Source organism: Topomyia yanbarensis, chromosome 3, assembly GCF_030247195.1.
Source record: "Topomyia yanbarensis strain Yona2022 chromosome 3, ASM3024719v1, whole genome shotgun sequence".
NCBI classification, from domain to species: Eukaryota; Metazoa; Arthropoda; class Insecta; order Diptera; family Culicidae; genus Topomyia; species Topomyia yanbarensis.
Window position 1 is genome coordinate 114,728,191 of NC_080672.1, and position 12,805 is coordinate 114,740,995.

Below are 12,805 nucleotides of genomic sequence, written 5' to 3' on the forward strand. Positions count from 1 at the left end.
AGTTTGAGCAAATTCTATACGTTTCTAGTTAAACCAAAAATTTAAAAGTTTACAAGGTTCATTTTTAGGGATGGCAGCGTATTTCGTGAACTTGTTAAGGGGTAACATACCTTTTCGTAAGAAATATTTACGGAAATTTTAAATAATTTTATTACATCAAAGTTATATTATTGTGATAGTACATTTATCAGTTAAAAAACAAGCATTAGTTTTTAAAAATATATTGAGGACTGACGGAGTTTCGGCTTTTTCCCCGATACCTTTTTTATTTAAGAGGTTTTCGGTGATCGCGCTGGAAGTTCATAAAAACAAAATTCCGAAACTGAAAAAAATCCATTAGTATAGGAGTATTCATGGTACCTTAACGATTATTTTTTCTGCATACGTTTTTCTCAAAAAATCGTTGCTCTGAGCTCTAAAAATTGGATAGAAAAGTGAAACTAAAATGTATACATAAAAACGGAATGGTTAAGGTACGAGAAAAACTAATTGCGAACAAATGAAAAAAATAAAGAAAAATCGATTCGGTAGTTTTTGGGTAATCGTGAACACGAAAAAGCCATTTTTGGAAAAACAACATTTCGAGATAATCGAGTTTAAAATTTTAAGTTACCACTGCTCTTGGCAAATGAGACGCGCTTCGAAACGCTGTAACATTCAATGTATTGCTCAAAACTTCATGAAAATTTGGGATAAATAAAATGTATGTAACCCATTAAGTATTTTGTTAAAGGTACAAGGAAACCCGGAGCTATTCGGACCCACCTAAAAAATCCGCCGTTTAGGTAGGCAAATGTGAAATAATTTATCTGTCAATGGTTCTAATTGTTAGTTTAAATCCTCAGCTACATTTTGCAGCCATAAAATTCATTTGCACCGCTCCACGATAGGGCTAAGCGACGATTTGCAAAAGTTCACGTTTTTTCATCCTTTTAGAATGTAAGGCTAATTCGGACCTTTCCACTAATTAAAAGAATTAAGCGAATATAAAATTTTGTTCTTTTGGAAAACATAGCCGGAAACAATGTTAGACCAAAATTTCGACAAATAGCGATTACGAAAGTTAAAGTGCCCTCACCTTGCCCCGTGGATTTATTTTAACACTTTTTATTATTAGTAGGACAATTTATTATCAATATTTAGTACTAAAAGAGTATATTTCTGATGGTGGAACTAATTATAAAATCGCTCAAAGCATGTAGAAATGTTTTTACCACTTTTGGAATTTTTTTATCCTATATTCCGATTGTTAACCAAAAACAACTAATTAAGGGATGTAGATGCAGAATCATAATCACGAACGATTGAAGTCGACAGCAATAAAACTATCGAGAAATTACGTTCTCGAGTTCGATTGTTTTGCCAATACTTCTCGATAATTTAGTACTTGTTCGAGCGAATTCGAACGAAAATTAACTTTCAAGCTTGGGTCGAAATCCATAATGCGAAACAAGGTCGGTTTGGTGGATTTTTAATCGTATCGAGATGTGGAATGCAACCCCTGGTTTTTCCAAATGACCAAATCATCTTCAGAAATATTAGAACATAGTTTATAATTTCTATCAATCTCAGTTAAACATTTGTTGTTCGTTGAATTAGATCGTTCTGATCGGTTTGTTTTCCTTCCATCAAAAATCTCTTGTAACACGATCAATAATGTACAATGTATTTTATAAAAGTTATCTGCATTTACATCTACGCACGAAACATGCCCATTAGAGTGACAGGAAAAAAATGACCCATATCGGCCCACCTCTGAGTCGATTCCTAGTCCCACCAGGAGTACTTGCACCAAATTTGAAGCAAATCGGACAAGTCTAACTACCGGACCAGCGTGGCTGAAGTTTGTATGGGAATTTTCAACAATTTACATGGAGAAAACTCACCAGCTCGCATTTTCGCCGCTAGGTGGCACTGTATGCATTGTATTATCACAGTAAGTGAAAATAAGAAAGATAATTTAATTGTCTACAACTTTGTCGAAGACAGCTAGTCAATCCGACTTTGTTAAAAGAAGTTATTAAACTTTTAACGAAGTGATGTCTGAGTCAGTTTTGCATGGGGCCTAACAGTGCATGGTTGTGTATTAGTACTCGAGTCACACGAACTAAACATTTTTGTGAAATAATCGTTAGGTTTAGCTCAATGGTATGTTTACAAGAATTATAGTAAATAATCCGAGTCATGCTTTGGTTAAAAAAAATAGTTCCTCATGTTACCGCATAGAGGGCGCCAACCCTAACTTTTCAACGGAGAGAGATAGAAATTTGATGTCTTCTACAAAGTTATAGAGCAGGTATTTTTCAGTATTTCATCCGAATATCTTGATACAATATCTCTCTTCTATGAAAAGTTAGTGGTGGCGCCATCTATGCGGTCACAGGTATAACTAAAATTTTCCAACCAAAACATAGCCCGTATTTTTTAATACAATTATTGTAAACATACTATTCAGCTAAATCTAACTATTATTTCACAAAAATGTATAGTTCGCGGGACTCGAGTACTGATACACAACCATGCACTGCTAGGCCCCATGCGAAACTGCCTCAGACATCACTTCGTTAAAAGTTTAATAACTTCTTTTAACAAAGCCGGATTTACTAGCAGTCTTCGACAAAGTTGTAGACAATTAAATTATATTTCTTATTTTCACTTACAGTGATAATACGATGCATACAGTGCCACCTAGTGGCGAAAATACGAACTAGGGAGTTTTCTCCATGTAAATTGTTGAAAAATTCCATACAAACTTCAGGCACGTTGGTCCGGTAGTAAAACTTGTCCGATTTGCTTCAAATTTGGTGCAAGTACTCCTGGTGGGACTAGGAATCGACTCAGGGGTGGGCCGATTGAGTTTTCAAAAATTCATCATTTTTCTGGGCAGTCTAATGCCCATCCATTGTTTCCCGTATTTTTACTTATATCAGCTTCTGTTACATCCACTAGTGATACAGTTCGCTTTAAACCTCGCAACCAAACCAGCCAACAAGTTTGTGATGGATCTTCTCGACACAGTGGAAGATTACCACAGTCGAGCCGCGAGCATTCTGCCCAGCAATGCCTACGAGTACATCAGTGGGGCAGCGGGTCGCAGCCAGACACTGCAGCTAAACAGAACCAGCTACGATCGGATTCGCATTCGCCCACGCGAGTTAGTAAATGTCGAACGGCGCCAGCTGAGCAGCACACTGTTGGGTATGAACTTCGACATGCCAGTAGGGATCTCCCCTACGGCGCTGCATCGATTGGCACACGCTGATGGAGAACTAGCAACGGCTCGCGCTGCCGAGAAAATGCGAATTCCTTACGTGCTGAGTATGTTCGTATCCACTTCGATCGAACAGGTGGCACAGGCTGCTCCCGCAGGAATCAAATGGATGCAGCTGTACCTATACAAGGATCGACGAATTTCGGAAGCTGTTGTGCGACGAGCAGAACAGGCGGGATTCAAAGCAGTGGTTCTCACAATCGATAATCCCGTCAATGGTATGATGGGTGGTGAAGTACGGGGACAACTAAGGCTTCCAGACGGTGTTAGATAAGAAGTTTTCAAAACACTCGAAGAGGACAAAATTATCGAGAGTGGCGATTTGAATTTTGCTGCTGATTTTAATGCTTCCACGACCTGGACGGATGTAGAATGGCTGATCAGTATCACCACGCTGCCGATTATCGTGAAAGGTGTGATGACAAAGGAAGATGCATTGCGGGCAGTGAAGATCGGAGTAAATGCAATAATAGTGTCAAACCACGGAGGACGCCAACTGGATTCAGTATCCGCTACTGTATTTTATAAGGAGAAGTATCTAATCATGCACTAATTTGATTTATGTATTTTATTTCAGATTGAAGTGCTGCCAGATATAGTTGCTGCTGTTCAAGGTAAAGTTCCCATTATAATCGACGGAGGAGTCACAAAAGGAACTGATATTTTTAAGGCCCTTGCAATGGGTGCAAATATGGTGTTCATCGGCCGTGCCCCTCTTTGGGGGTTGACAGTGAATGGACAGGCAGGGGTAGAAGAAATTTTACGCCTGCTGCAGCGTGAATTGGACAACACGATGGCACTCGCGGGTTGTCGCACAGTCGAAGAAATTACCAAGGATCAAGTGCTGCACGAAGCCCAGTACTGTCTGACGTCGCTGGTCACGTTCGGGCAGAAGTGATACATAGTAAACGCATGACGGATGTAAAATAAACCATGAAAGTGAATGTATTACGTCAAAATTACAAAAACGACAATCGATACAAAGCAATTTTAATCCGAATCGTACCTGATTCAGAGGAATGTGGAAAAAGCTAGTATTCAATATCTCACAATAATACTACAAATACTACTACTGTACTTCCTTGCTTATAATTTTTATGATGCAGCTTAAAGGTTCGTTGATTTTTATCGAGGTACTCGATGAATCCTAGATACAATTGTCTATCTCATTCACATGTGATATCAAAACATGTAGAGCCTAATGACTATTTTTTAAAATAGTGCACCATTTGAGCAACATTTTGCTAAATTTACATTGCAAAATACTGAAAATTAGGTGAGTGACAGTGAATCTCTGGAAGCAACTCGGTGTATATCATAATTCAACATCTACTGAACCAATCGTTTTGAAATATAGAACAGTTCTTATTATTATAATAAAATATACTATAATAAATGTACATAATAAAATTACTATTTTCTAACTCAATTCGGAATTTTAGATTCAAAGTGCTGCGAAAAATTCAAAAATAAAATGAAAAGATATAGCTCCTGTAGTCTCTCTGCAAAATTTCAAAACAATTGGTTAAGTGGATTTTGTGTTATGATGTACAACGCAAATCAAGTTTGCTTCGAGGCGCCTATGAAAATTCACCGTCATTCGCTCAATTATCAGTATTTTTCAATGAAAGTTTGGGAAAACATTGGTCGGATATTGCGTAGAATTTCAACCTTACGTACGTTTTTTTTGGGTTTGAAAAAACTACGCTTTGCTATAGAATGTCTTAGCATAATTTAAACAAGAGTCTGCAAAATGAAAAATGCCATTCGAAATATTTAACCCACACAAATGTTATTTTTTTCTTCTTTTTTGCGTAGATGAGCTGGATGGTTTCTTTACTCAAAAGAATAGTTTTTGTTCAAGTATATTTCAAGCCCTTTAGTGTTTCCAAATATTGAAAAATAAAGCAAAATAATTAACAAGTATTAAGTGTTCGAACCGATGGAAACTTGCAGTTATGTTATGGACAGCATCAGCATTACGCTACGGATATTATGTTTGTAACGATACCTTTTTTATACGGTAACTCGTCACAGTACACGAAAAAACTCTCTCTCGTTTCAGATAGTTTCAGAAGTGATATCTTTGATGGCCTCGATAATATAATGAGAATCAATGTAGACGCAGTATTATTCGTATATTCATTGAATGGATAACATAATGCATCATTCTTTCTTCCATCAGCTATTCTTCAAGACATATATTTTATTAATGGACAATTGCATGATGGATGTATGTAAAAACTAATCCGATATATTTATTCTTCATTTCGACGTGAGTAATTTTTTTTCCTTTTTCAAGAATTTTTAGTAATGTGTCCACTGGAAAACAGACAGTGAAAGAATGAAGAAACGGTGAAAATTCATCTTTTTATTGGAAACACTGAGAAAAGATATGTCCTCAAGCAGGAATCGAATCATCTACTTCCCAGTATCTAGTTGGGTGCGTTAACAACTCCGCCATCGAAGAACTGGGAAGATACCATCACATATTCCCGACAGTATCGTGATCTCCGCTACAGCCTCCAATACCTACTAATTGACCTATCGACCCTCAATGTCTCCTATAAGCAGATAATCACATCTCCTTCTCTTCGATCGGGCTAAATCTCTCTCGTTATCTATTTTTAGATCCAGTGGACTGTGCTCAGGCTTGAGATATTTATTATCACTGATTACCCCCTTAGCTAGCTCAGTCGCCGCCAGACTTTGGCAGTGGGTAGGGCTATGGAGGGGCATCATGTAGTCTGCCCTCACCAATCACCCTGCAGATGCTAACGACAAATCCAGCCGTTGAAGGAATTTATATATACTCTTTGTTTTGACGTTCCGGTCATTCTTTCTCTGTCTGTTTTCCAGTGGACATGTTCCTAAAAATCCTTGAACTAATCCAAGTTAATGTGCGTTATTCATTCCTTAGTGCAGATGAGATAAATTTGAAACAATAGTGTTGAGTCCATTTCAGTCATTTATAATTTATCGGTTTTTACGTCAAGAAATCAACGCAATCTGATCTTCCGCATACCAAGTATTCGATCTGTCTCTTTTATTTGAGCGAAAATTTCTTCAAGTTATACAGCAGAATAAAATGTTGATCGAGTTTGATCAGCTTCCAGGGTAATTTTACAACATCAAAAAAAGGGTTAAATATTCACGTTCTTACCATTCGAGGCCATTACCGCACAGAGAAGTAACTAGAACAATTTCTGGCCAATAACTAAAATTAGCATAAGCATAAGCATAAGAGATCGCCCGTAGTTGCTACTCCGTTATTGACCAGAACCAAATTACGTTGCAAAATGTTCATTGGAACAACATGCTTGGGAATAACATGATGAGCCACATTGTACAATCTATTCTGATCCCTGCATGCTGATCAATACCGACGCCGGCTACGTCCGAATGCAGATCTTCTGGGAAAGGAAGGAATGTTAGTCCGATACATGTTGCTACTAGAGACCGAGGAATCCTCTGCATCTCCACATGTATCACGGGAAAGGGAGAGTTGTTAGTAAATGTGTCAGTAGCGTTATCATGCAATAATTGCTCTGGGCAGCCGGCTGCCGAGAATTTGGGAAATTTATCATTTGTTGTATTAATACGATTAGCAAAATGAGCACCTTGAACTCCGGATAGCCGTCTATAAGGAGCACTGCTTATATTTTTTAATAATATTTAATCACGCGACGAATTTGTTCGTGGTTTCTATCGTGTCGGTGCTGATTTTACCCGGCGATCGTTTGAATAAAATGCGGAATCTTATACAGAAGGTTCATCAGACTCTTCCATAGGTGTCGCGGAGTTAGTGGTTTGGAAGGGAATATGGTCTAGGATTCGCTTCCAACCCCACACGGCCGACCGTGGGAGTATTGCCTAGAAAAACTAATCTTATCTGGGTAATGGGCCGGATTACTATTTATTGCGACATTATTTGGACTAATTTTGCTATTCCGTCTCTACGATATATTTTTTCCTATTTTCCTTATTGGATTGTTTGTGAACACGTATACGAACGATTATATCGAACATTGAAGGGAAATCGTTAACCCGATGCACGGGCCTGTTACCAATAACGGAACTTACTCATTGAAAAATTACCTCAAAAATTCATCAAAATGTTGAAAAAAATTATAAATGTTGTAGACCCCTCGATAGAACATTTCAAAGGTATGCTTAGATGAAAGAGGAACATCTAAGCTTTCGATTAGTGAGTATTTTGGCGATACTGATTTTTTTGTTTAAATATTTAATACCAGAGACACCGTTCCATGCGTTTGATCACAATTTTCGCAGGTAAAAATGCAAACAAAACAAATGAATAATATATCGTTGTTTTTTAATTGCGAAAACAGCTATTTAGGTGAAAGTATGGACTTTATTGAAACAATGGTACATAAATTGACTTGACCAAAAAAAAAAGAAGCGAGAAAAATCGCGGTTTTAACTTTTCCACAAAAATTATTATAACTTTGCAAATTTTCAACCGATTTGAAAAAAAAATAATATGATTCTAAAAGTTGAAAGAATGGTCTAATAACGGAATAAAAAGGAATATCGATATTTTTGAAAAAAAATCAATTATTTGAAAGAGTGAAAATCGAAAAATCGGGAATTGAAAAATACCACGAAATGGGGCGGAAATTAAAATAAAAAATATTTCTGACCAGTAATACATTGGTAACACGCAACGTTTCTGTTACAGTAGTTACTGTGCGCAGATTATACTTGCAAGCCATTATCTTAAAAATCTATAAAAATAGAAAACAAAAACGTTAACTTCAACGTAAATGAGAACGAATTTTTTGCTACTTCAAAATGAAATTGAATTAATTGAATAAATGATTAAAAACGATTACATAATACTAATTGTTACATAAGTAGTAAAACAACCTGTATTTATACTAATATTGTCACGAGTCACATTTCCACTGACAGAACAAAATATTAACGGCAACCTAAAACTTTGACTCCTGCTTGCACGACGGCCAAAAGTAAACTACCACCTTTTCCTACTCTTACTATGATTTACAAATTGAATTATGGTTAGGGTCCCAGATCGGTAAATGCCGAATTCTTATCTTCACATGACTCCAAAGATGGCGTGGGGTATATTTGTACCCCAGTGCAACCTTTTTAGGGTTAATCCGAAAGCATTAGGGAAGTAGTGCGTTCAATTAGTGAACCCGGTAAGTTAAACTATTTCAAGTGGCGACGAGGACGTGTGGAACCAGCGTGTGCAGCCTATTTTTCATCCGAGGAAAGGAATTCTTCTGGGGAAACGCGGCGGACCGCCAGCAGCAACATCCAACGAGGAGTCAGGAGTAAGATTCCCCGACAGATTTTTTCATTGTGGGCGCTGTAAGTAAAGTGATTTTCATCTTTTATTTAACGCGCCATTGTTTTTTTTTAAATCTTTTTTTAGAGGCTTTCAGCTTTAAGCTGATTCACCTCTTCGGCGCCATTGGAAATACGGAATCGCATTCGAGTTTTTTCGTATTTTATTAGAAAAATACAATAAAACAATTTTCATTTGATTTCTTTTGTGTTTCTCGTGATTTAAAATCTTATGCTTTTTTTGGCGACTGCAACAACTTGGTAAATGAAGAAAATTTAAATAAATAAAATTCCAGCGAGAATTTGAAGTGATCTGGTCCAATTGGATTTGATCGGTGAGTTATTTTTTTATTTTTTTTTCAATTTTGTGCCGGGCTAATGTGTAATTTTATTCAATTTTAAAAATCAATTAAAATTATTATACCGAACAAATATTTAATCCAAAATAGTGAAAAAAGTGAATTTCTTCTATTCGGCCAGCGCAGCCAGTATTGCTTGTCGGTTTTTTTGAACAACTATTCAGAATTTAATTTTTTTAAGAACAGCGAGTGAATTTAAGTGAAGGTTGGTAAACTGTTTATGATCGATGAGATAATTTCTAATTTGATTTTATGTGATTTTCTTTTCTTTTGGTGATTTTTATTTCAATTAATGTCCCGTTTGAAAGCTAAATGGCTCAACCATTTTCCTCCTCGATGGAGCCCTTCCCACAGGGTAGAACGGCTTGAATTTTTGTTTTTTTGGCAACAAAATTCCGGAAGTGGATCGCAAGGCCCATTTCATCACATTAGTGGGGTCTTACGTGTATTCTGAAATAAAATTACTCTTTCCTACCGGTAGCCTCGCCGACGTACCTTTAGTTATAAGCTCAAAGTCAGGTTAGACAAGACAGCTTCTGGGGTGTGCCAACGCATCTCGTTTAATCCGAGCGCTAACGAGTCAGCTGAAGACTTCCTGTTAGCACTCAAGCTGTGTTTTTCGCAATTTGATAAACCTTTACAGAAATACTCTAAGCAATTTATAGTTGTCAATAGTCTCAAACTCGTTATAATCGGAGAGGTGAAAGTCAGGGTTGACTTAAGGGGGGCACAAAATATTTTGAAGTTTTTTGTGCAAAATTGCACAAATAATTTAAGTCCACTTCTTGACAGGCCATGCCTTTATCCCAAGCTGGAGAACATTTTTCCTAAACTTTTGTCAGTGAACAGCCTGATTGATAACAGCAAAAATTTGGAATTTTATTTAAAAAAGATTTCTCTTCATCAATTTTGAAGCAGACTTGAATCTGAAATCAGATAAACCGTATATACGCGAACGGAGGTCTTAGTGGAATGTACGTAATGTTTCAAAGATTTTCTTCCATTTAATTCCACTATGTTTTTATAGTTAGATGCACTTGCACTTCACTATTTAACAGATATCTGTAGAAGATTACAAGTAGTAATCGAAATACCGGTATCTGTTAAATAGTGAAGTGCAAGTGCATCTAACTATAAAAACATAGTGGAATTAAATGGAAGAAAATCTTTGAAACATTACAGATAAACCGACTTTTTAAAAAGCTTAGAAGATTCCCTATCACTTAAGGCATAAAGTTCTAGAATATTTAAGCAAACTGGAGCGGGAGAAGTTACTTACTCCAATTTAAACCAGCGAATGGCTTCTCCAATAATTGTTGCGAGGAAGAACAATGAAGTCAGACTTGTAATCGATTACAAGGTTTATGTAAATATTCCAAATACTTATCCTTTACCCACAGCTCAAGATTAATTTGCAGGTTTGGCAGATTGTAAGGTTTTTTGTGCGTTAAATTTGGAAGGCGCATATTACCGTATTTTACACTTAGAAGCTATAGCTTGGGTGTCCACGATTAAAAAGTTTCATAAATATCTTTATGTGAATTTTTTTATGTGTACACAGACCATAAACCGTTAGTAGGAATATTTGGGAGAGAAGGTAAACATTAAATTTAAGTAACCAGATCAGTGGCGTAGCCAGGGGGGTTTGGGGGTTAAAACGGCGCAAGCTTAGTCCGCCCACCAAGTTAGTGTCGGATTCTGATGAGATGAAGTCGAAACGCAGTTCCATCCATCCATAATTTAGTTATAGGTTTTGTGTTCTCAACTCGCAATGATTGTTTAAAACAATTTTATCCGTAGCGCAGAAAAAAATAATTTTCACCTAAATTTTTCTTCACTAAGAAGAAATATAGCAGGCCCAGTCCATTTAAATCCCTATATGTTGAATTCATGTAGCCTTCATATTTTCAACAAAATTGTTTGAAATGACATTATCAAAAACTTTGCTGAAGGCACCATGTCTCTTAATATTTTTGAAAAATTAATTACCTCTACAAGAGTTAATCATTAAAATTTCTATATCAAAGCAGGCGCTGTTTTATGTTGATAACTTCCCGAAGTTGTCAAACCTTCAAAGTCAAGGATTATTATATTAGGTGATCTTGAACGTTGAAATTTTTTTAGATCATTTATCCCACTTTAAAAGATCGCAATTTTTGACTTCATTGACATATTATACAAGAAAATAATCTATAGAGGTTTGAAAACTGTTCCATGTTGATCCTTCTTGTTTGTAGACTGGAATGACATCTGTTAGACTACTTATGTTTTTGAGTTTTCAATAATTTATCAAACTCATATTAAATTTCAGCATTTTTTCAAAAAATTTGCGATTTTCATCAAAACCCCCTCCAAACCAAATTTCTGGCTACGCCACTGAACCAGATCACAGAGATACATATTAGAACTCTCCATTTACAATTTTGAAATTAAATATAGATCAGCTACTCAAATGAGAAATGCGGATTTCCGTTCAAAATCACCATTTGATTTTTTCAAGTGTTTCCTAAAAAGTCACACGTCTTACACGAACGCAAAAAAATCTGGCTTATATCAAGTGATGTCTCGATAGTAAGCACAGAGGTTCTGTTTTCCGACGAGGAATGTGAACTGAAACCGTCTTTTGGTATCAGAATCAACCACACGCCTGGTACTATGCAAAATGGGTACCAAGCGATTGATTTTGATACCAAAAGACGGTTTCGGTTTTCATTCCTCATCGGCAAACAGAACTTCTCTGCTTGCTATCGAGACATGACTTTCTATAAGTCAATTGTTTAGGTCGCTTGATATAAGCTAGCTGTTAAAAAGCTTAGGAATATTGGAAAATCAGGAATTTTAAAATTTAAAGATTTGAATACTAAAAAATTCAATAAATTTTGAAATCAAAGCTTAAAAATTTAGGAATTGAAAATTTAAAAAACCGAAGATTCACAAATTGATTTATTTAAAAATGTTATAATTAATCATAATGTTATAAAAAATTTAAATTACAAAGTTAACGGGTTAAGAATATAAAAATTTTAACATTTTGAAAGTTTAAAATTTAAATTCTAGAAACCTATGAATTTCAAAGTTAAAAAATGTAAGCATTAAAAAAATTAAGAATTTGAAAATTCAAGAAAAAATATTTCAAAGTTTTCATATTTTTGTATTGTGTGTTTGAAATGTTGAATTTTTGTATTACTGTACTTTTGTATTTTTACATTTGCAATTTTTGCATGTCTGTCTGTATTCTTGTATTTTAAAATTTCTGTATTTTTCTGTTAATGTATCTTTATGTTTTTGCATTTTTGAGTTTTAGTCTTCTGCATTGTCGTATTTTTGTAAATTTTATATTTTGTATTATTGTATTTTTTTCATTTTCGCATATTTGTAATTTTGCATTCTTGTATTTTGTAGTAGGTATTGTATTTCTGAAATTCTGTATATTTTTATTTTTGTATTTTCGCTTTTTTCTATTTTTGTAATCTTCTATTTTTTTGTTTTCGTGTGTTTGTATTTTTAATTTTTATATCTCGTATTTTTGTTTCTATGTATTTTTATGTTTTTGTATTTTTATGTTCTTTGTTTTCTTTTCTAAATTTTTGTATATTTTTTATTTTTTGTAATTTTGCCAATTTTTAATATTGTCTTTTTGAGTTTTCGTATTTTTGCAATATTATATTTTTGAAATTATTCCATATTTGAATTCTGAAATTATTCCATATTTAAATTTTCGATAGAGTGTGTTTTTGCATTTCTCGTTTTTTTTTTCATTTTTGTATTTTTATAGTGCTGAATTTCTGAAATTTTTATTTTAGAGTCCTAGAATTTTTCAAAATTTTATTTTCGAAATGGT

The 12,805-nt window shown here is 35.0% G+C and overlaps 1 protein-coding gene across 1 annotated transcript; it reads left to right on the forward strand.

Moving 5' to 3' along the window:
- The first annotated feature begins 2,999 nt into the window (after positions 1–2,999).
- Positions 3,000–4,169, forward strand: LOC131687155 (uncharacterized). Its single transcript, XM_058971206.1, has 3 exons — positions 3,000–3,489; positions 3,568–3,788; positions 3,849–4,169. Exons 1-3 carry the CDS (start codon positions 3,000–3,002, stop codon positions 4,167–4,169), a joined length of 1,032 nt encoding a protein of 343 aa, XP_058827189.1.
- The last annotated feature ends 8,636 nt before the right edge of the window (positions 4,170–12,805 follow it).

Bases quoted from the DNA above. Each gene is read 5' to 3' on its own strand.
- LOC131687155 (XM_058971206.1), top strand. From the start codon at position 3,000: ATGGATCTTCTCGACACAGTGGAAGATTACCACAGTCGAGCCGCGAGC. The intron at 3,490-3,567 runs GTATGATGGGTG...AAACACTCGAAG, and splicing joins AATCGATAATCCCGTCAATG to AGGACAAAATTATCGAGAGT. The intron at 3,789-3,848 runs GTATTTTATAAG...ATTTTATTTCAG, and splicing joins TGGATTCAGTATCCGCTACT to ATTGAAGTGCTGCCAGATAT.